This window comes from Prinia subflava, chromosome 4 (genome assembly GCF_021018805.1).
Source record: "Prinia subflava isolate CZ2003 ecotype Zambia chromosome 4, Cam_Psub_1.2, whole genome shotgun sequence".
NCBI lineage: Eukaryota > Metazoa > Chordata > Aves > Passeriformes > Cisticolidae > Prinia > Prinia subflava.
The window spans coordinates 45,271,391-45,292,737 of record NC_086250.1 but is presented as its reverse complement, the minus strand read 5'-3'; the positions used below and the strand labels follow the sequence as shown (position 1 = coordinate 45,292,737).

Here is a 21,347-nt window from a genome sequence, read left to right as displayed (position 1 = left end):
GGACCTATTACTCTGGCATGCTGTATGGGTTAAGGAAGCTCAATAGTTATGATGGTTTTGATAGTCTGTTTTGGTCTTTTAAGTGGGTTCATCAATTGCTGTAAAGGCAGATGGGGATTTTTTTGAAGGATGTAGAGTGTATGTGGTATTCTTACAATGCTTTTCAAATGCTCTGCAATCATTTATTCTTTTATGTGCTGCTACTCTGGTAGTGTTTGCATTATTTTCTGCTTATAGATAAAAAAAACAAGTCACAAAAAGTTGTATGAGGTGACTATACAAAGGAGTTACAATTGAACAGGGACTTAAAAGCAGAAAACTTCTGGAATGCTGCTAAAAAAATCTGTCTTGTGAAGCAAGATATTCCCTTTTTTTTTTTAGGTACTATGAATTTGAGAAGTTAGGGAAATTTAAATCCTACGTGATCTGCATATCTTTTCTGTCTTTTCTAAATCTGCAGAAATTTGCTACTTTGTAAATTTGCATCCCAGTCTCTCAAGAAAGGATAGTCCTTATTCTAATTTCCCTGTCTTTAACCAAATAATTTATGGTAAAACACTTTAAAGTATTGTCTTTACTGTGAAAATACATTGAAATTTTTGTTCTGGCCACACAGACAAAAAAACCCAAACAAGTCAAAGATTTAGCAATTTAGCATTTATTTCTGTCACTTGGCAGCAAAGTACTCTTTGTCTTGGGAGGTGGCTGGCTGCAGTGTGCCCAAAAGAGGAGAAGGCTATCATCTCCTCAGCTCTTCCTGAGCTTCAGTCCCTCCCATCCCATCTGTGTGTCAGCACTATTCATGTCCAATATTATTTCTCATAGATTTTGAAAATGCTGAGTTTTGAAGACTGGCAGTTCAGTCCCCACATGCACACAGTCCCTACAAAAGCCAAGGAGAAAGGAACTCTGTGTGTGTGTGCTCGTGCACGTGTGCATATATCAGAAAAGATCTCAGAGAAGGAAATTATATCCTCACAAATCCATTACTGCTGCCAAACTTACTGTTTCTTCTGTAAAAGACCAGTTGTGAGGAGAAAACTCCACTATAAAGCATCTGTTGCAAAATACTATGTCAAATGTATTTGGCTGTGATAGTCCAGGTCCTCTAGTGTTTCACTTGCTTCTCTTCTGAAGTTGTTTCAGATGTGCTTGTTAGACATTGAGGTCAGACTTGTGGGCCTTTTCTCTGAGAGATGACTTACTGTTTTATGCAAAATGTCTTTAAATTTTCCAAAAATATTTTTCAACTCTGGTTGGTTTGCTTGTGACCAAGATATATTGTGTTTCCTGTAAAAAAAGAGATGCCATGAGATTAGTAGTGCAGATACGCCATGGGCAAAAGGCACTTACCTAGAATGACTTACAATGCAAAGCAACAGACCTTACCCACCTTCTCCCTAGTGCTAAATGAGATATTACTTTAGTATGTACCTGCATCTGGACTGAAAAACATGAAATGGTTGTTGAGTACTTTAATACTAAGTACCAGGATCTCAGTCTTAGGTATCTACAGCTTCTAAGCAGCCACAGCCATGTGCAGTCATCAGACTACACCCTATATAATCATTAAGGAAAGAAATAGTCCAAGACTACCAAGTCCTAACCACAGCTCTTAGATCTGTTACTGGGCAGAGAGGTGAAAGCTGTGGCAGCTCAAGAGCTGTGTGCAGCCAGGGCTATTGCAGCCCAGTCTGAGGATGCTAGTCACTGATACTTGTCATCAGCTGTTCCCTGAGGTGGTTTTGGTAAATCTCTTAGACACACAGGATGAAGCCTGTAGGCTCATCCTCATTTTCCTTTGCTCTTTCACACCCTAAATTGTTAATATCTTCCGCTCATTGAGCCAGCACACTAAAAGAATTCAGTTTGTTTGCAGCCTGAAATGTTGGTACAGTTTTGTAGTAGCATGTTGAGTCAAATCATCCATGAGAATTTCAAGGTCATTTGTGTCTGAAGAAATTGTGTTCAAAGCAGTCCTTGGGGCCCCTGTCCAGCCTCAGCTTGGGGATACAGGAGGTTGTGCCAGCAGGACAATGAAAGTTAATGGATTTCAGCTTGTGCACAGCTCCCTGTTTGCCTTGATTTAAAGGTCCCAGTTTTGGTCCTTTATGGTGTATTTAGGTTTCCTTATAGGCCTCCAAGGGACCACAAACTTCTTTATTCCTTAAAAGTATATCTTGTTGCTGTAATTGAAGCTGTTTTGTTACTGTAATTTCTCCCTAATATTACAGTTCTAGTCAAGTGGTCTTTCCCTCTGGAGGCATCAATTACTATGGGCTTTGAATAGGCCTCCCTCCAGTACATATCCTTTCGCTCCCCATGCCAAAATCAGGTCACTGTAATTCCCTTCCCTAATTAAACATACTTCTGTGTTTCTTCTTTCAAACCCAACGTGTAATGTGTACGGGTGAATAATTACACTCTTTACCACCCTATAGAACTCCTGCCATATCTAAGAAAAACTAAAGAATACTACAGGTTTCATGAGTTTTTTCTACGTTTTCTTTGTTTTCATGAAGACACAGAATGTCCAAATCCAGGAAGAAGCTTATAGGGTTTGTGCAGGTAGTGAACCTGTGTAGATTTGAATTCTTGTAAGGGAGCAGGGGAGCAAGCCATCGCCGTGCACTTTGTGAAAGATGTTCAGCTGAAATGAAAACGTCACAAGGCTCCTTGGCTAACCCATGTGTGTGCGGTATAGGTTTTTCTGTAAGCTGGGGTATTTTGACACCTGGTGCCACAGCTTGCTGGACTCAGCAGTGAATCGTCACTGCTGTGTACCCTGTGCCTGTTTGTGGATCAGTCTGCATGACATCTCTGGGAATGGGGGGGAACAAGCTCTGTATCACACAGAACTCTGTATCTGAGAACTGAAGCAAAGGTTGATCTCTCTCCTTTTTATTGCATAGCCACAGAAGCAGAAGCTGTCAAGGTCCAAAAGTGACCTGAAGACTCTCTTTACATACAAATACCAACTAAAGTTTCCCACTTGCAACCAAGATAATACTCTGTGTTATTGGGTTCATCCTGCTTTATTACAATTATTTATTTCACAATGTTCAAACCAAGCGCAGCTTTGCATTTTTGTGAAGGGTTCCCCTATGAAACTCTAAAGATGCTTAACTCAGATGGGTGTATGTAGTGGTTATCACTCTACCATCTGCCCAAAAACTTGCATTTTTCATGAGATGCCACTGCTGGGACATCTGGCACTAAAAATATGTTTTCTGCATCATCTCACAATTGAAGAAGATGCCATGGCTGTTTAGCTCCACAGGAGATTCCTTGAAGCATCTTTCTGTTATCTAACAGCTTCTGCAGTGAAACACCACTACACTGGCTAGGGAAGGAATTATGCCATTAATGGAAGCCTGTATTTCTGCGTTACGGCTGGGATTGCTGTCAGAAGGGAGTGGTGCTTGTGTGATGGATTGATTGATGGTAGCCAGTCTGTCTTACATGCTATAAATCAGTTGGTGTGATGCGACTAGGAGGACTATGTAATCTACTCTAAGTCAGTTTCTATTACCCAAAAGTCAAAGACCTGAAAAATTGATGCACAGCTATATTTCTCAAAGTTTGGCATGTCTTACCGAATAGTTTCTGTATAGCTTGAACCTGCATTGTACTGGGATTTCCTTCTTATATCACGGAATAATTTCCCCCTTAAGGATCCACCCATAGCATTCTGTCTCAGGATTGAGCAGGATGAGTAGGTCGTACAGCATGATGCTCTGAGCAGCTTGGTGCTCCCTTGTGCTGTGCAGTTTTTTCCACCCTTGGCAAGAGGCCCCACAAAAGCCTGTGTATTTTCTTGTAGGAGGTGGAGCTGTGCCGCATTGGCAGCCAGGAGAAGCTGGGGCTGACTGTCTGTTACAGAACGGATGATGAGGAGGACACAGGAATCTATGTCAGTGAGGTAAGGACATGACACTGGGGAAGCACAGGAGATGTTCATGGAGGGCCACACGTGCCAGGGAATGAACAGGCAAGCACTCTTAGACAGGAGTGCAGAACTGTTAGCCATCAACCAGCTCATGTCACTCTCAATCTTTTTAGATTATCAGTTCAAATCATGTTGCCTCAGCAGAGTAATTATTACTAGTGGACTTCTTTAGTATAAATGCTTTTAACTACAACATTGTAGTTAGAAAAGCATAAAGCATTGTGAGAATGGTGTCAATTTTGAAAGAAATATGCCCTTATGATGGTGATCAGGCAGAGCTTTTGAGGAGAAAAGTGCCTTCTCCACAACCCTGCTTGGATTATCCCTCTGACATAGCCTCAGTAATCCTAGCAGTGGTCAATTATTATTGTATTATTTTTGTTTTTGTTACAGTTGTGGTACACATGGGTGGAGAGAGTACCTTGAGAGATTAATATGTTGGAAAATCAAAATATAGAATTTGAAATACTGAGGTGAGATGAATCCTCAGGTTTTCACTGGCTCCACTCAGAAAACGTGGCACCCAGCACAGATTGTTAGCGTTTCACAAGGTCAGTCCACAAGGCTTCCAAGAACACTATCTCCCTTTGAGTCTTCAGTCATTCAAAGAAGGGTCTTTTCTGGGTAAAACAGAGCTCTTCTGAGTCCAAGGTCACCGCTGATTGTTCTGCATGAACTATGATCCAAATTGGTCACTTTTTTGACTTGTTGAACCAAATTTCAACATTAGAGAAAGGTTCTTCACTTAAAGGGGGGTTTGCTCCTGGAATAAGGCTGTCCAGGGGTGTGGTCACAGCACCGAGCCTGTCAGAATTAAAGGAGCAACTCGACAAAGTTTTTAGCCATATGGTTTTGTTTTAGGTCATCCTGTGAGAAGCAGGTTATTTGACTTAATGGGATCCTTATGGGTCCATTCCAACATGAGAGGTTCTGTGATTCTAAATTCTTAGTGAAGCTCATGGATGGAGAAGATTAGAAAAGACAGAATTCTCCTATATATCTGAATGGGACAAAGGCAAGATTGCACACGAAGAGGCTAATAGCAATGTTAAATAAGCTGAAAATCACAGCCTTGGAGCAAGAATGAGGAATTAATATAAATTACCTAAGAATATGTCTTCCACCAGTTGTATAATCTGTGGTCTTAAAGTCTGTTTGAAGTTGTGAGGAAAAAGTAAGTTCAGGAATCTCTTAATACATTCCAGGATTATATCTGAAATGTTCTGTTTATCCCAGATGATTAAATTTTCTCAGACCTTTGAAAGTGAATGTATTGATACTATCTTTTGTACTTGATTAAGGACTTCAGATGCATTGTTTTTTTCCTAATACAATGCACAAGAAGAAAATTACATCTAACAGATGTAGAGGATGTAGCCTGCAAACTAAATGGTCAACTCAAGTTTTGGGTATGACATGATGAGGCAAAATAAATGATTTAAGATAACCACCAGGTGAAAGGTGATAGATTGAATTGTCCTGCAACAAACAGTAGGTCATTGCTCAGGGATAAGCTGTAGTGTCTTTGATAAACTATCACTGGAGCCCTAAATATCTGTTTAACTTAAAATTAACTAGTTCTGACTAGGAATGATTTAGAGAACCTGTGAGTGTTCTATATGATATGGATCCTTTGGGTTCTTTTGATGTTTCCTTGCAAACAGATTGATTACTAAGATAATAATTTAAGAGTAAATGTTTCCATGGAAGAAAAAGAATTGTGTCTAAAGACAGGCCCATTTGTATAGAGGACTCAGCTGCTGCAGAAGCTTCTCAGTCCATAGTGAACTTCCACAGAAAAGGATGTCTGTCATTAGATTTTAATGCTCTGACAGCTGAAGGTTAATGCCTAACAGTGGCATAGGAAAGCATTAATTTGAAAATCATATGCTCCCAACCCTTTCTGTCTTGTGACATTTATCTGAAACAAGCTCATACGATCATTGAAAGAACTGTGTTGTTTCTGTGACTCTAAAGGAAACTTCAGATTGCCTCTGTACTGTGTAAAAACAGTACTTTTTCAACTCTTGCAATTGTGCAGCTGTTATAATCTCCCATAAAAATCTTTTCATGTTCAGTTACTGGTTATTGTCCTGTGCAGGTTGATCCAAACAGCATTGCTGCCAGAGACGGACGAATCCGTGAAGGAGACCGCATTTTGCAAGTATGTGACAATAGACTCTTTCTTAAACTCTTTCTTCAGACAAACATGCAGTGCCATCTTCTCTGTGGACTGTTAATGAGGGAAGATAGTTCTCTTTGTTACTGCGATCGATGAGAAAATCCATGTCTGTCTGTTTTTTAACACAATAGCTGGGAGCTAGAGTGCGTGTACTGAAAAATGAGACTGACAAACTCGTTCTGGCTCATGCACTTACATCCCATGTCTTTTTTTCCCCCTATTTATTAGAAAATCTCATTTCCACTATGTTCATCTCAGTGTCAAATTCTAAACAGGATCCTGCAGATATAAATAGAAGTGTCAGAGACGTGCTGATCATTCACCAATTGCATAAATTTGGGTAAAACTCATTTATACTAAGCACAGATAATAAAATTTTCACACAAAAAAAGTGTTGTTTAGAGAAGGATGATCTTGAACATACTTAAGGAGGGGGTTCATTAGGTTTTCGTTAATATTTTCTTATCCTCCCTCAATAATATGTTGCTTTTCTGAATTCTTTTCTAATCTACCACCTTGGCTTTTTTTTCTCCCTTTGTTTCTGTTGATCCACTTGCTCTTTAAGAGCTACCCCAAAGTTAGGTTTGTGTGTTGCAGCATAGGTGGGTGCAGGTGGCTGGCTGCTGCACAGGGCAGTGTACCTCTGCAGAGAGGGAAACAGCGAGAATCGCAGTGGGTTTCCATTTTCAACCAGCAATGAGTAGTGCATTTTTCACCCTAGTGCAAAAGCATGAAACAGATACCAAAAATCACTTGACTGGAAATTTTTTTGTTGTTTTGTAGCATTTTAATTCTGGTTCCAAGTTGATTGGCCTTGTATTTTTACCTTTTTTCAGTGAAGCCCCAGAAGAAACTCCTCGTGATGACAAGTTGGTTTTCTGTAACATGTTTAATAATTGCCCTTTAATTTAAGCAGATGAGCTTTCAGGTTTTCACAAGATCAGTCTGCTCCTTCCTTCCTATCTTTTCATTTCTGAAGGAAATATCTTTGCTAAAACCTGTATCTCTTATCCTGGTACAGGTTAAATCAGCTTTGGGAGTATAGCTACACAACAGTGTCTATTAGCTGGCTTACCAAAGCAGTCCATTTTCTAGAGAGGAATTAATAAATTAGATTTTAATGTAAGGGCTCACTTGGCAGCTGCTGGTGTTTTCTCTGTGTAGTATTCTCCACCAGAAATCACAAATGCCATGATGTGAAGGCAGTGACGTCCTTGGCAGGACTTGGGGTGAAAGGACCATTACATGGGCTGCATGTAGGAGAGGGAAAGTTAGGGCACTGCTTTACATGTCTTTATGTAAAATCAGAAAGAACAGTCCGTTTTTATTCAACTAAGTAGATTTCCATTCCTACTCTATGTGGGTCAAAATAAGGAAAGAGGGAGTAGGTCCATTTTCCACTCCTTTCCTTGTTTTGTGAAATTTCTGGATGGACAGCCAACAGCAGTTCAAACAAATACTCTCCAGTTCCTAATGAAATTCAATTCATTTCAATTTTGAGTAAAGACTTCAGGGGTGAGAGAAAACATAGATAATTCTGCTATCTTCTTGTGGACTGGAGCATTACTTTAATGTCAGTGCTGATATATAGCTATGAATTTGATCATTAAAGTTAATACCTGGAGAGTTATGTGGGGTTTACTTTCATATCTGAAAACACATTGACCCTCTATCTCCTTTTATTGATGAGATAGCTCAGAGAAATAGAAGGTGATGGGGTGCCATTATAGGGGGATTACTCTGAGGCTGGGATAGATACAGATCCTTGAGTACAGGGACGTTTTCTGTGGGTGGCAGGTGGCATTGGTTAAGACTATAGAGAGAATGCCCTGTTGTGTGTATTCCTCACAAAATGACAGCAGGTTTCCTCTTGTTTTTGTGGCTCTAACTGTCCTCTTCTCATTCTCAGAAACCACCATCCTTGACAGTCTAAGCATCTAAAAACTGCCTGGGTACTTTATATGAAATGTGACAAAGCAAAAGTTTTAGGAGGGCAGTCCTAGTGATAGTTGCCTAAACTTCTGCTATTTTTAGCCGTGAACCTCCAGGCTAAGCACAGTCCATGGGGCAGGCTGAAGTCCTGCTCTGTCCCCATGATAATGGAGCTGGGATGGGGTGGCCACCTCCAGGTAGTGTGGGGACAGCCTGGCCACCTCCTCTGGGCTCCATGGCAAGCAGTTACTCAGTTGATAGGAGTCACTGGAGCAGCCACCATGTCTGGGTGTGTTTTGTGCCGGCTGGAGATCTGCTCCTGAGCCTCTCTGCAGCTGCATCTCTGCCTTTCAGGTTAGGGCATCTCTGTGTTACCTGGCCTCCCACAGACCATAGCTATGCCATCATTTAAGCTTTGAGGGGTCTCAGGCATTTCACCCACTGCCAGTTAGGTGATTGGGGATTTTCTTTAATCTGGATTAAAGCTGTGTTTTTGAATCAGGGCTTTCAGGCCAAGCATATGTACAAAATTCAACTTTCGCTTTGATTTTCAACTACAAGTTCCTACTACTTTGAAATGGAACCATTGGAAGATTTTTTTTTCCCCAATAAATATTCAGGTATTTCTAACACCCAGTTTTGTTTTCACTCCTTTTGAAGCACACTGAATTTTGGAGGTTTTGTTGCCACAATGAGAACAATCCACTTCTTGTGCTGTGAATTGGACAAAACTGAATTCATATGGGAAAAAAAATTCTATTTGATTCCCTCATAAATGGTTTTTGGACAATGAAAATCGTGTTTGTTGCCATGTAGTCACAGATTTCATTGTTTTAATGGGGTTACAGACTAGGAGAAAGGTAGCAAGAAAAGAGGAGTTTCATTGAAGAACCCCTTTTATTTTGATTATCCCCTCGTAAGGGGGATACATATGTTTTGTGTGGTATCGGCTACTAAGCTGTCCGCACAAATATGAAATGATTAAACGGAGCAGCAACAAGCAGTGGCCTGAAAGTATTGCCTGGTGAGAGATAATACTGTAGCTCTCTAATTGGCTCTCTACCAGCATTCAGTGTGACTGATTTCAGCTGTAGCATTACCAGTCTTCTTCCACCAGCACTATTATCTCAGAGTGACACTTCCATTACTCTGAACGGAGAAAGATGAACGTCACCTGTCAGGGGCTGGTTAATTGTGTTGCTAGATGTATGTTACCAGGGCACAGGTTGGACATTTATGAACATAACTGCTTCCTCTGATGTCCACCATCCTTCAACGATCAATACAGCTCTTACAGTAAGCGCATAATTGAGTGAAGGCACTTACCGCTGAGGGGTTGAAGACGAGCTCGTTGCGCAATTTTCATTGTCCATACATTCAGCACAAATGAGCTGATATCTGCCCTTTATTGTGTGTTTCTTTGTGGAAATAGAAACTAATGTGCCGCTTTCATTTGTTTCCTAGATAAATGGCCAAGATGTCCAGAACAGGGAAGAGGCAGTGGCATTGCTCTCCAGCGAGGAATGCAGGAAAATTGTGTTGCTGGTGGCGAGGCCAGAGATGCAGGTAAGGCTAAACAGATGCACTGAGCCAGAACCTGGGTTATACCATGCATTCACTGTCACTGGAAATAATGACCTGCCAAGAAATAGGAATGCCAAAGTTACTGACAAAAGAGCAAACACTTAATTGCAGAGCTTTGCCCTTTTTCATTCAACAAAGAAAATAATATGATATTACTAGGACATCTTTTCCCCAAACAAAACAAGTTCTTTTCCAGCAGAGTGAGCAGGTATATAAATAAAGCTGGCAGCACCAATATGATATTAGTAAAATATGAAGTAGAACTTGAAAACTATGCATTACTCATTAGATGATTCTGGTTTGTTCAGGGGATAAATTTCCCATATGTAACATTTATCAATTTTATCTTTTATATGAAGTTTATAATTTATATGAACTTACACAAAGCAGTAGCTTTTCATTGGTGAAGGGTTGTTTTATGCTATGTAGTTATAAACAGGCATGTAAATGATTCATGTATGTATCAATTATGGGACTTTCACTACAGTATCATTCAGCAAATGACAATCTAATTGTTTTAACAGCACCCTGGTCACAAAAACATGCCTGCATCTTGGGAGGTGCACTTTCAAGAGCTTTTAGAAACATTTTTATGGTTTTAAAAATAAAATTATGCCAATGCCAAGAATTTTGCCATGCCAAGAATTTTTAATATCATCACAGGGGACAGATGTTAGGTTGATTATCAGATAAAGAAGAGATAGAGTGGTAGAAGACTACTATTTTTACATGCCTTTATATATTCTATTTGTAGGCCTTTGCAAAGCAAAAGGGCATTATATTGTCACTGTTCTATCTGCCAACAATTCAGAGTTGGTTGTTGCCATTTGTCTCATGCTATTGTTCTGATATTTTCAGTCTCACTACCTCCATATTCTGTATAAATTAAATTCAGTGTAATTCAGTGACACTTGGAATTGCTACTTGAATTCTATAGTTGAAAAAGAGTTACAATTTCAGCATTCATATCCTTTATGTTTTTCAGGAAGCTAAATAATTCTTATAAAACCAGTGACAAAGTACAATAAAAATATGCCTCACTTTATACTGCAAAATTGTAATCCTCAATTGCTGAAATTTTGAAAGACATTTTTCAATATTATTCCAACTATTGTTCATTAGGATTCTGTTTTTCATTAGGGAACAGAAACTCACCCATTTATAAAATACATGCCCAGAGAAAGTTTAGACTGGTCAACATGAAATAAGGAGTCCATATAATAAGATTAGTATGAGACAAGGAATTGTTTATGTGTACCAATGTAGCTTCCCATACAAATACTCCTTACAAGTAGTAAGTGTGGTTTGGTTTAGGTTTGGGCCTTTGGTGCTGGATTTCTTTGTTAATTTATGTGTTTTAAGACCATACAGGTACAAAACCAATTAAAAAGCTAGAGTAGGTCAGAGATCAGGTTGTCAAATGATTTCTGCTAGTTGTGTTGCTTTGACTTGGTAAAAAACAGCAGGATTAAGCAGGCTTTAATTTCGAGACAGAGAATGTTAATGGCAGTATTGCAACCTTTAAGGGTGACTGCTGAGCACATTCCCTCAGTAACAGGGAAGAAAACCCACCTGACCATGTACTTGTGCAGTAAATAATGAAGTTTTGAAACAGAGCACCAGAGGAGCACACCACACAGATGCATTCTCACTTGTGAATGTGTACACAGTGTATGTAGTGCACGTGTGAATGTGTAAACATATATGCTAAGGCACATATTAGTTTTCTTTTAAAAGCTGTAACATAACATAAGCATTCTCATTAGTTCTACACGGAGTCTGCCACAATCAAATCGGCAGATTTGTCCAAGTGAGATTAATCTTTCATCCTCCACATTTATTAATCTCTGCAATTTCTTCACATGAGGTGAATTAAACTGTGTCCTTTACAGCAGAGGAAGTCTGTGCTCATGCTTTCTTTGGGAAAAAAAGTGAACAAGACAAGTAAACAAAAGTACCAGATGTTTCCTAGAATGGTTTGAAAGTTCTATTAAGAACAAGCATGAAAATTATATGTCTTCAAGGAAAAAAGTCTCCTCCTAATCCCAAACCATAGATGGCTGGCTTTACCAGGGGAGATGAAAGGCTTATTATGTTCTTTATAAGAGGAAATAATTTGTTGACATGGGCAAAACCAGATCAAAATTTGTTAATGAAACAGTGAAGTTCTGCCAGTGTTCTATTAGAAGTACTGCACAGCATCAGTCACTCTTTGTGGAGCTTTGAAGTGCTACTTCTGATCCTGGTTTGGTGTAACTTTTCTGGCTGACTTCTGTGACCAGACATGTCCTGGCTATGAGGCAGTGGTAATTCTGCCCTAGGTGTTGGCCCATGCTACACCACTCTTGCTGTCTTGGGACGTGAGTACTTGGTAGTCTTGTAATTGTCTTATGCTAAGGGTTTTCCTTTTAGCATGTTTTTATCACCATCGTCCTGTGGTTCCTTCATCAATGACAAAACATTAAGTGTTTCCTTCTGCTGTAATTCTGTCATTATAGCCAAGAGTGCAACTGAGCATTGTTTTTCTTTCTGATGCAGTGTGCCATCTGGCAAGGGATTGCAGGTACAAAGGATGTGTGCCATGTGCACACATGAGCATCATGAACAAAATGGCAAAAACAGTGTTTTAGGCCAGGGTGCCCGTTTTATCAGTTTCAAAAGATGTGAAGGCTGTGAAATGGGTTTAAGAAGAGATATGTACTTGACAGAAAACATAGCATCCCCTCCTGTCCTTTTGCAACACTGCTTTCACCAAATGTCAACGTACTGTTTTACACATGGGAAGAAAAAAACAAGCAAACAGATAAGCCTTGCTTCCAGACACACTGGGAGAACAAAAATTGCCTCCCTTCAAGTCACCTCATCTTTCTATCACCCGGTTCTATTTATTTGTTTACCTAGAAGATCAATGGGAAGATAGTGACAGAAATGCAGCCAAAGGTTTCCAGGGAGGTGGTGGCAGCAGGGCTGGAGTGGAGGTTGTTAGAGAGAAGAGCCCAGTTGCTTCCTGGCCCTATTAGCAACATTGCCATTCTTGCCGTGCGGGGTCTCTCAGTAGTAAAGAACATGACAGCTTCAGGATTGTGCACTGTGCCTTTCATAATCTTTTGAAAGGAAATAATGTCTGTGCTGTGCAGTCTCCTTCATTATGAGAGAAAATCAGTCATACTGTTTTACCAAAGGATAAAAGACATGAATCCCATCTTTTTATCCTTTTTTTTTCTTTTTTTTTTTCTTTTTTTTTCTTTTTTTTTTTTTTTTTTTTTTCTTTTTTTTTTTTTTTTTTTTGAGACGTGAACTCCTACTGCCTGGCTTTTTGAAGAGAATCATTAGAATAAAAAGAACTAGTCAAGCATTGCCATTTGGGTTTACTCTATTTTAGCATGTGTCCTTGCTAACATAAAATAACATACTAATGTATTCTTTGCAGCTGGAGGAAGGGTGGCTGGATGATGAAAGGAATGAATTCTTAGAGGAGTTAAACTTGGAAATGTTGGAAGAGCAGCATAATGAAGCAATGCAGTACACAGCCAATGAGGTGGAGCAGGTAGGACCACTACTAAACATATCATTTGAAATTTTTCTAGGTATACCTTTTTATTAGTAGAGAATGAAACAGTGTGCTGTGAAATGGAGTCAAAGGCTTTGATAGAGTTCTCTCTCCAAATGCTGTGATCTCTGGCACACTGTATGTAAAGAAAAGGAGAAAAATACATGCTTAGGCCCAGTATGTCAGGTTAACAAACAATTTAAGAGGGTGTGATAAGTGCAAATTTCATCTTTTCTCTGAACACATGGAATAATATTGCTTTCCTTCATTAATTCTGAAGTGTTTGGACTTATGATGTTATACTTCATGTCAGTTTTTATTAAACTGGTGCTAATAACACCAAGGTCATGGGTTCAGTCCCCATATGGGGGTTTAAACTTTAGAGTTGGACTTGATGATCCCTTTGGGATGTTTTCCAACTCAGAATATTCTGTAAATCTATGAATATCAGTGTAGCACCTAGACCTCTGACCTCAGCTAGGTGCCCCTCTTGTTGTATGCATGCAGTGTGAGAGCCAGCCTTGTACCAGAGAGCTTGCAAAACAAGATGGAAGAGGTTTTTAAATAAACAACAGGTGTTTTGTTAATGTGAATGTATTTCTCCTACATCGACAGCGCACAGCTCATCATTTGTTTTGTTAATGGAGACAAATAAGCTACTATTAGCATAGTCTCAGCTTGCTACTATCCTGACTTTTACTTGCCCATGTGTTCTGTAGGCTGTGTGACTGTGGCAAACATAACATACAGTGTCGGCAAGGGGCCTTCTCAGTTGTACATTGCTGTGAAAGGTGTAAGTACTCACTCCTGGATCAGATGATCTGCTAGTATGCACACCTGTGTGCAGCCAAAGAAATAAAATTCAACTTCTCCTGGCTTCTGGATTTATGCAGCTGGGGAGAAACTTTGTGACTTACCATTTTTTCCCCATCCTGAATTGCTCAGAAAGACAGCCTGAGGCACTTTTCTTTGAAGTGAAGAGAAGGAGAAAGACTATGAGAGCCTTCTCTTTTCTGGAAACCAGAGAGCTTCTTTGGCTTCAAATGCCTCAATGCTTGGTCCACACTGGGGGTCTGAATGTGTATTTAGTCTGTTTCCTCCTGACCTCCCCTTCAGCCTTGACACTGGGTCAAGACTGAGTATCACTGAGTAGATGATAGCTCATAGTAAAGCTCTTCCTTGTATATCAATGAAATATTCATTGTGACAGAGACACTGACAGGATAATTAAGTCAATTATCTGAAATATGATAGATCAGATTAAAATATTTGATCTTATAAGCATTTAATTATTTACACAAAGTGGAATAACTCCAGGGCTGGGGGGAAGGGAGCCTTGTAACAGGATTTTTACAAGTCTTTTAGTTGTGACTCTCCTTTCCAGGCAGTGAGCCAAGCCTCAGTTTCCGAGGTTAAATGTGCTAAGTGCTACGCTGCTAGCTACTTTCAGCTGATACATGGCATCTTGTTTATTGTTTTAACCAAAATTTTAGCTTGGATACCAAATAATTCCTGTCAGAAAAACCACTTGCTCTTTGCAAACAATTTCATTTGCATGGTAACATTTTCACACAACCCCCCAGTTCTGGCAGAAATTCTTGAACAAGTCTATCTATAAACTCCTGTTAGGCCCTCACATTACATGTTGGGATCTCTGAAATCACCTTACAATTGTGACCTTCCACTGCAAAGTTCTTGTCCAGCTTTGGCTTTTTTTTTTGGTGAATTTGGGTTGATAGTGTTAATTAGTAAACACTTATATTCTGTGATGTGCTTTCACAGAACCCATTGAAATTGTTTATTCCCCACTGGAATCTTTTTTTTTTTTTTTTTTTTTTTTTTTTTTTTTTTTTTTTTTTCATTATTGGGATTTTTTATTACTGTAAGAGAACACTACACTGGAAAAAAATTGTGGTCACTTGTGATCTGTCAGTATCTGACATTGCATTGCTTGAAGTAATTCTAGGACAGCCAGACATTTCCTTGCCCTTCTGATGAGTAATCGAATCAACCAAATGCAGCTTGGTGTGTAATGGGGCGTCAGTAATTGGTGACAGCTACTGTCCCTCTAGACTCTGTGTAGTGACTCGTCAAGTCAGAAAACTGGCTCTTTACTCCTTGTTAGGCTGGGAAATCTAGCAGTTTCCTGAGGGGAATCACACCATCCATTCCAGCTATGAAACCACTCTCATTGCAGCTGCCAGTGGCCAATTTGAGTATCTTCAAGCTCCCTGGTTGGCCATGGAGACCAGCCTTGATTTTTGTGAACAAAAACTTAGTCCTCTGGCTTCATTGTCATCTGTCATTATGAATCTCAAGAGCTGCAGGAATGAATAAACTCTCTATCAGAATATCCTTCCAAATACAAGTCTGTTTTACAAAATGCCAATTTAACATTTAATGTGAGTTGTCATAAAAAAATTTGGTACAGTTTGTAATACAGGAGTCAAGTAGATAGTCATGTCTTTTCTGTATGTTTTTTGACCTACTCTGTAGAATTCAATCAAGAATTGTATCTTCTCTGTATGGAATAGTCCAATAAGCCTCAAGGAAAGATGTAATTCTCCATTTTTTATAACTCATTGTGTTCCTTTCCCTTTACAACACGATGGCTCATTGTGCAGCAGAGATAATCTTCAGAAGAATACCATACATTTCCCATGCAGAAATTCTTACTGGTATCGTGGAATATATCAGAACCTATTAAGAAGAAGAAAGAATTGGATAAAAAAAAATATTCTAGCTTATGCAAAGCTGAAATACAGAGAAAATATCTGGGGGAAAATCCTTTTTGAGAGATTTGAGAGAAGCCTGTCTTAAAAGACCGGCATTGTTTGCAGAACAGTATTTTCCCTTTTAGTGAACCACTGAAATCAGTTCCAAATTTCCCTTATGATTTGACTACCTCATGGTTAGCCTGCCACTGGAGATTGCTCTCCTTTTGACCAGTCTCCCTCTCACTGTCGGAGACTGACCAGAGAGCCCAGCTGTGTTTGTTAGAGCCTTCGACTAAATCATACTGCATTCAGACTTTAGTAGCAGTCTGAGTTTTGAGTCCCAATATACATCATAAATTGTAAAACAATAGAACAATGCCTGAATTCCTGCAAAATTAGCCATTTTATAGGCAGGAATTCTTGCTGGAGCTGAAATGCAGAATCTTTTGAGGTTCATTTATTGCTTGATTGTACACACCGCTGGGTTTACCTTCTCATTATCTGAGTTCTCACTGCAAAGATGAGGCCTAAGGAGCCCTTTGGTATTTCAAACAGAAGTAATTGTAGAAGAGATTGACAATGTGTGTTTGAAAACAAACACTTTGTTTGAAATAGATAGTAGGTAACACCAAAAAAAGCAACACACTGAAAATTGTGGATTCTCTCTTGTTTTTCAGAAGAGTTGTAATGTGGAATTAGGCTTGTTATCTTTCAAAGTAAAATTAAAATTATCTCATGCTGTAAAAGACTGCTCAGTCTGTACATGTTTAGGAACTCTGACAAGCATGAAGTTTCCAGGAAAAAAATGCCAGGGGCTACCTTACTTAAGTCATAACAGATTTTTTAATAAAATATATCTCAAAAACATGCAGTACAATAAATATCTGTATTACTTTCCATTTCTTAATTGACTTAGCTGCAAGTTTCCACATACTGGGGAAAAATTTAATGTGATATGGATATCTGCTTTAGTTTGAGAGAAATCTGATTGTATAGGCACTTGTTTTTTCCTGAGGGAACCCAAAGTCACTATCTGACATTCAGATGCCTGTACTATAGATACTTGTATTTCATCAGATCATCTGGTTTCTACTTGACTCAAAAGATGGGGTTTGCTTTGTTTACATCTTTTGTGCGTGCATGTTAATTCTGGGTGGTGTAACTTAAGTAGATGGCAGTGTATTACATTCAGTCAGTATAAATCAAGCTGAAGAGGCAAAGCCTAAATTATTGATAAAAGTGGTGTGGAAAACAAGAGCTACCAGTTCTGAAAGTGTTGACTGCATGGGCCTCAACTGTAAAGTCTCTTCCCAACACCTATACAAATAGCCTCATTATGTGGTTTTTTCCAGAAGTGCTCAAATACATGCTTTGAGTGGTGTAGTACCATGCAGAGGACATCAGAGGAAGTATCATGAAGTTCTACTCCTGTAAGCTGTGCTAACACATAAACCACCCTCTCTGGAGTTTTATTCATTTGGATGCAAACTCTGTTATATCACTCTCTCAGAGTCAAATAGCAGATCCTGACTCTCCTTGTTTGATCATGTGAATGGAGCCCTGCATTTGGAATAGGCACCCAGATTCCTGACTGTGGTGCAGCACTGCTCTCTTATTGTCTGGTGGAGCTGATCTCCTTTCCACTGGTAGTTAAATATTTTCCAGAGCACTGAGAAATATGGATTGGACATTGCAGTGGCTGGGGTGAAGTATAAGCTCCCCAGGCTGGAGTCACTTCTCTGCTGAAAGATTTGGGGTAGGGGAGATCAAGACAAGCTGCAGCACCAATGCAGGTGAGAGAAGGGAACAGAATAGCACATGTAGCAGCACACCTGGAGGAGGTGAACTGGAAGGATACTAAATTAAACCCAAGGCATCTTTTCAGAAAATTTTAACTGATTTGTCACAGACACTGAATTCTCCTGGTGGTGTTTTTCTTTCAATATTTGCTTTATTCCACTCTTACATTGAATTAAGGATGGAGGTTATTTTTGTTTTTCTGACACTAGGCCATTATTTTTTTCCTAGCAGTTGAAGAAATGAAACCAGATGAAGGGTATGTAATCATGAGGTGCACATGAAGAGAGGAGAAGGGATGACAAAGGGGACACATTTTCATCCTGTTGTACTGTTTGTCAAAGTAGATAAGAAGGGAATTATGACAGTGGCCCCTTTAAGTTTGTTTTGTTTCACTGGGTGTACTGTACCTCTTTTCTCTCCTGATTATTACAGTCATTATACATAATTATGCAATTATACCTCCTAAAAGAGACATGGTGCTTGGTTGGTATTGTGTGTAGTTAGGTACTTGGTCATATAAATTGCACTCTGCATGATTCCTTGCTTATCTGGTTTGAAAAATAAAGCGTATGTCTCTTCAGAGAGGTATTATCTCACATTCCATGGAATAAAAATAGGTTTAGAATATAAATGTGTGAGAGGTGAGGTACAATGAGTGGAGTGTTAATCAGCAGTCAAAAAGCTTGACATTGTACCCATGGCAAAGCATTCAGTGTTGTTCTGCACTTAATATTGAAAGACAGTTTTTATTTTTAAGGAACATAACTCTAACAATGAAATAAATGAGTTTTCAAAAAGAGTTTCCCGGGGTGAAAAGGACTGAGGTCCTTCTGAGCAAAATCCTAGAATCCGAAATTAACACTTTCTCAGAAAAGGCTACTGAACACAAGAAGTGTAGGAGAGGGCCATGAAGGGTGTAATGGAGCAAACAAAAGTTCACTGTTTAAAAAAAGAAACTGTAGTCTTTGTAAGGTTGTAAGAGTCATTGCTTCATTGGCTGCTTGCTCTGTTTATTTGAGGTGATACCAGTACTGAGGCTTTCTCTCAAGTTTGAGAAGATTTCAGCTCCACTGGTTTCTGGCCATAATCCAGAATCAAAACCAGCTCACCATCTGGTGATCATTATCTTTAAGCATTGCAAAGAGATGGCTTAGCTAGAGAGGGAAATACTTCTTCCCAGACTTTAGAAGCTATGTCACTAGTAGTGTAATTCACTTTCTTTGCTCAATATGGAAACCACAGCATGACTCTCAGAAATGTTTAAAAGCTATGAGCAGTAGGACTGCTGTTCAGTGATCAATTTTAATTCAGCTTAAATCAGATCCCAGCTGTTTAAGCAAAACAGCTGGAAAATATTCTCCTGTAATAGGATCTGCATTTAATAATCCTTTTGGTTTACTCATTTTTTTTAGCCAAAGAAACATGAAGAGGAAGATGGCACTACAGACACTGCAACCTCATCATCCAACAATCATGAGAAGGACAGTGGGGTGGGACCTACAGATGAAAGTCTCCGAAATGATGAGAGCTCAGAGCAAGAAAACGCAACCGAGGAGCAGAACAGTGTTCCTCTGCAGAGCAAACGGGATCTGGGCCACAGCCAGGATACATTAGGCAGTGTTGAGCTCCAGTGCAATGGAAGCTTTGTGTCTGGGGAATACATTGAATCTGATTTCATAGGAAACCCAGAGGAGGAATGTGAAAGGTTTCGGCAGCTGTTGGAACTGAAGTGCAAGATTCGAAACCATGGGGAGTATGACCTTTATTACTCAAGCAGCATGATAGAATGTAACAGAAGAGAGCAAGATGGAGTGGAACATGAGCTGCAGCTACTCAATGAGGAACTGAGGAACATTGAACTTGAATGCCAGAATATTATGCAAGCTCACCGGCTCCAAAAGGTGAGAGATCACTATGGAGACATTTGGACTTTACATGATGAAAGTTTCAGGAATTATAACACCAGCACAGAGGTACAAAGAGGCAAACTGGATGACATCATGGAGCACCCTGAGAAGTCTGACAAGGACAGCTCCAGTGCCTACAACACTGCCGAAAGCTGCAGGAGCACTCCGCTGACTGTGGAGCGATCCCCTGATAATTCTCTCCAGAGGGTGATCAGCATAACCAACAGGAAAAACCTGAGGACCACAATTGTTGCTAATCAGTCACCCTCAGGACAAAGCAACAGGGAGACAACCTCAGCCAAAACCAAGTCCACTGAGCAAAACAGTGCTTCTGAGAATGCAGTGCTGGCATCAGACAGCAGCAAATTCACAGACCAGGAAAGGCAAGGCAGCGAGCACATTCCCTATTTGTCTCCATACCACAGTTCTTCTTACAGGTATGGGAACATACCTGCTCATGCAAAGCATTATCAAAGCTATATGCAACTGATCCAGCAGAAGTCTGCTGTGGAGTATGCCCAAAGCCAGCTCAGCCTGGTGAGCATGTGCAAAGACTCGCAGAAGTGTGTGGAGCCCAAGATGGAATGGAAAGTGAAAATAAGGAGTGATGGGACGAGGTACATCACAAAGAGACCAGTTCGAGACAGGATCCTGAAGGAACGTGCCTTAAAAATTAAAGAGGAGCGCAGTGGAATGACGACAGACGATGATACAATGAGTGAGATGAAGATGGGTCGCTACTGGAGCAAAGAAGAGCGGAAGCAACATTTGGTGCGCGCTAAGGAGCAGAGGAGGCGGCGGGAGTTCATGATGAGGAGCAGGCTGGAGTGTCTTAAGGAAAGTCCACAGAGTGGGAGCGAGGGCAAGAAAGAAATCAACATTATTGAACTGAGTCACAAAAAGATGATGAAAAAGAGAAACAAGAAAATCTTGGACAACTGGATGACAATACAAGAACTGATGACACATGGTGCTAAATCCCCAGATGGCACAAGAGTGCACAATGCCTTTTTATCAGTTACTACTGTATGAACACAACTTCTAACAGAGAGTATACTACCAGTTTAGGTAGAGTACAATTGCCTCGTTCAATGTGGCATTTTTATATATTTTGTGACTGTTTATAGTTTGATCTTTTTGTAAGCAAAATGACCTGGTATTTTTCATTTGTTTTTCATATAACAGTACCTCCTTTATCTGGCAGTCTTTCTTTATCCTGCAATATATTCATACTATTCATTTGTAGAAAAAAAATAGAAAAGTAAAGCAAAAAATTTCTTAACCTAACACATATCCTGTAACTTAAGATCTGGATTTATTTCTCTAATTTTGCTTTTTCTACTTTAGTAACAATACAATAACAAACCAAAATGCTTTATACTGTATCCTTGGCTTAACAAGTTTTGAAGTTTTACATCTTAGATTGAATCTGTTCATAAAACATATGCCACATCCCATCATATAGATAAGAATGACATTTTTCCAACTGCATATTTTACAGTACATTTAATCTGTAAATTGTAATTGTATTTGTCCAAGTAAAATGTAGATGGGCAATTCTCCTGTGTTATGTAGTGGCATTGGTATTGTAGCTGGGCAGTGTGTGATAATTGTGAAGATGAAAGAGAAATAAATTATTGCTTATCTTTAAGAAAAAAAACCCCAAGCATTGTTTTATTTAGATTGAGAATTTGCCATTAAGTGTAAGCCATTTCACTGCACATAC

At 39.5% G+C, this 21,347-nt stretch overlaps 1 protein-coding gene across 1 annotated transcript in view; it reads left to right on the top strand.

Moving 5' to 3' along the window:
• The window catches only part of PDZRN4 (PDZ domain containing ring finger 4), a 235,540-nt gene extending 214,309 nt beyond the window's left edge, over nt 1-21,231 (top strand). Inside the window, exons 6-10 of the mRNA XM_063396633.1 lie at nt 3,824-3,922; nt 6,051-6,113; nt 9,528-9,629; nt 13,078-13,194; nt 19,127-21,231. Coding sequence (XP_063252703.1) covers nt 3,824-3,922; nt 6,051-6,113; nt 9,528-9,629; nt 13,078-13,194; nt 19,127-20,653 — 1,908 coding nt within the window. The 3' untranslated portion in view covers nt 20,654-21,231. The remainder of the gene's footprint in view (nt 1-3,823; nt 3,923-6,050; nt 6,114-9,527; nt 9,630-13,077; nt 13,195-19,126) is intronic.
• Nucleotides 21,232-21,347: the final 116 nt, after the last annotated feature.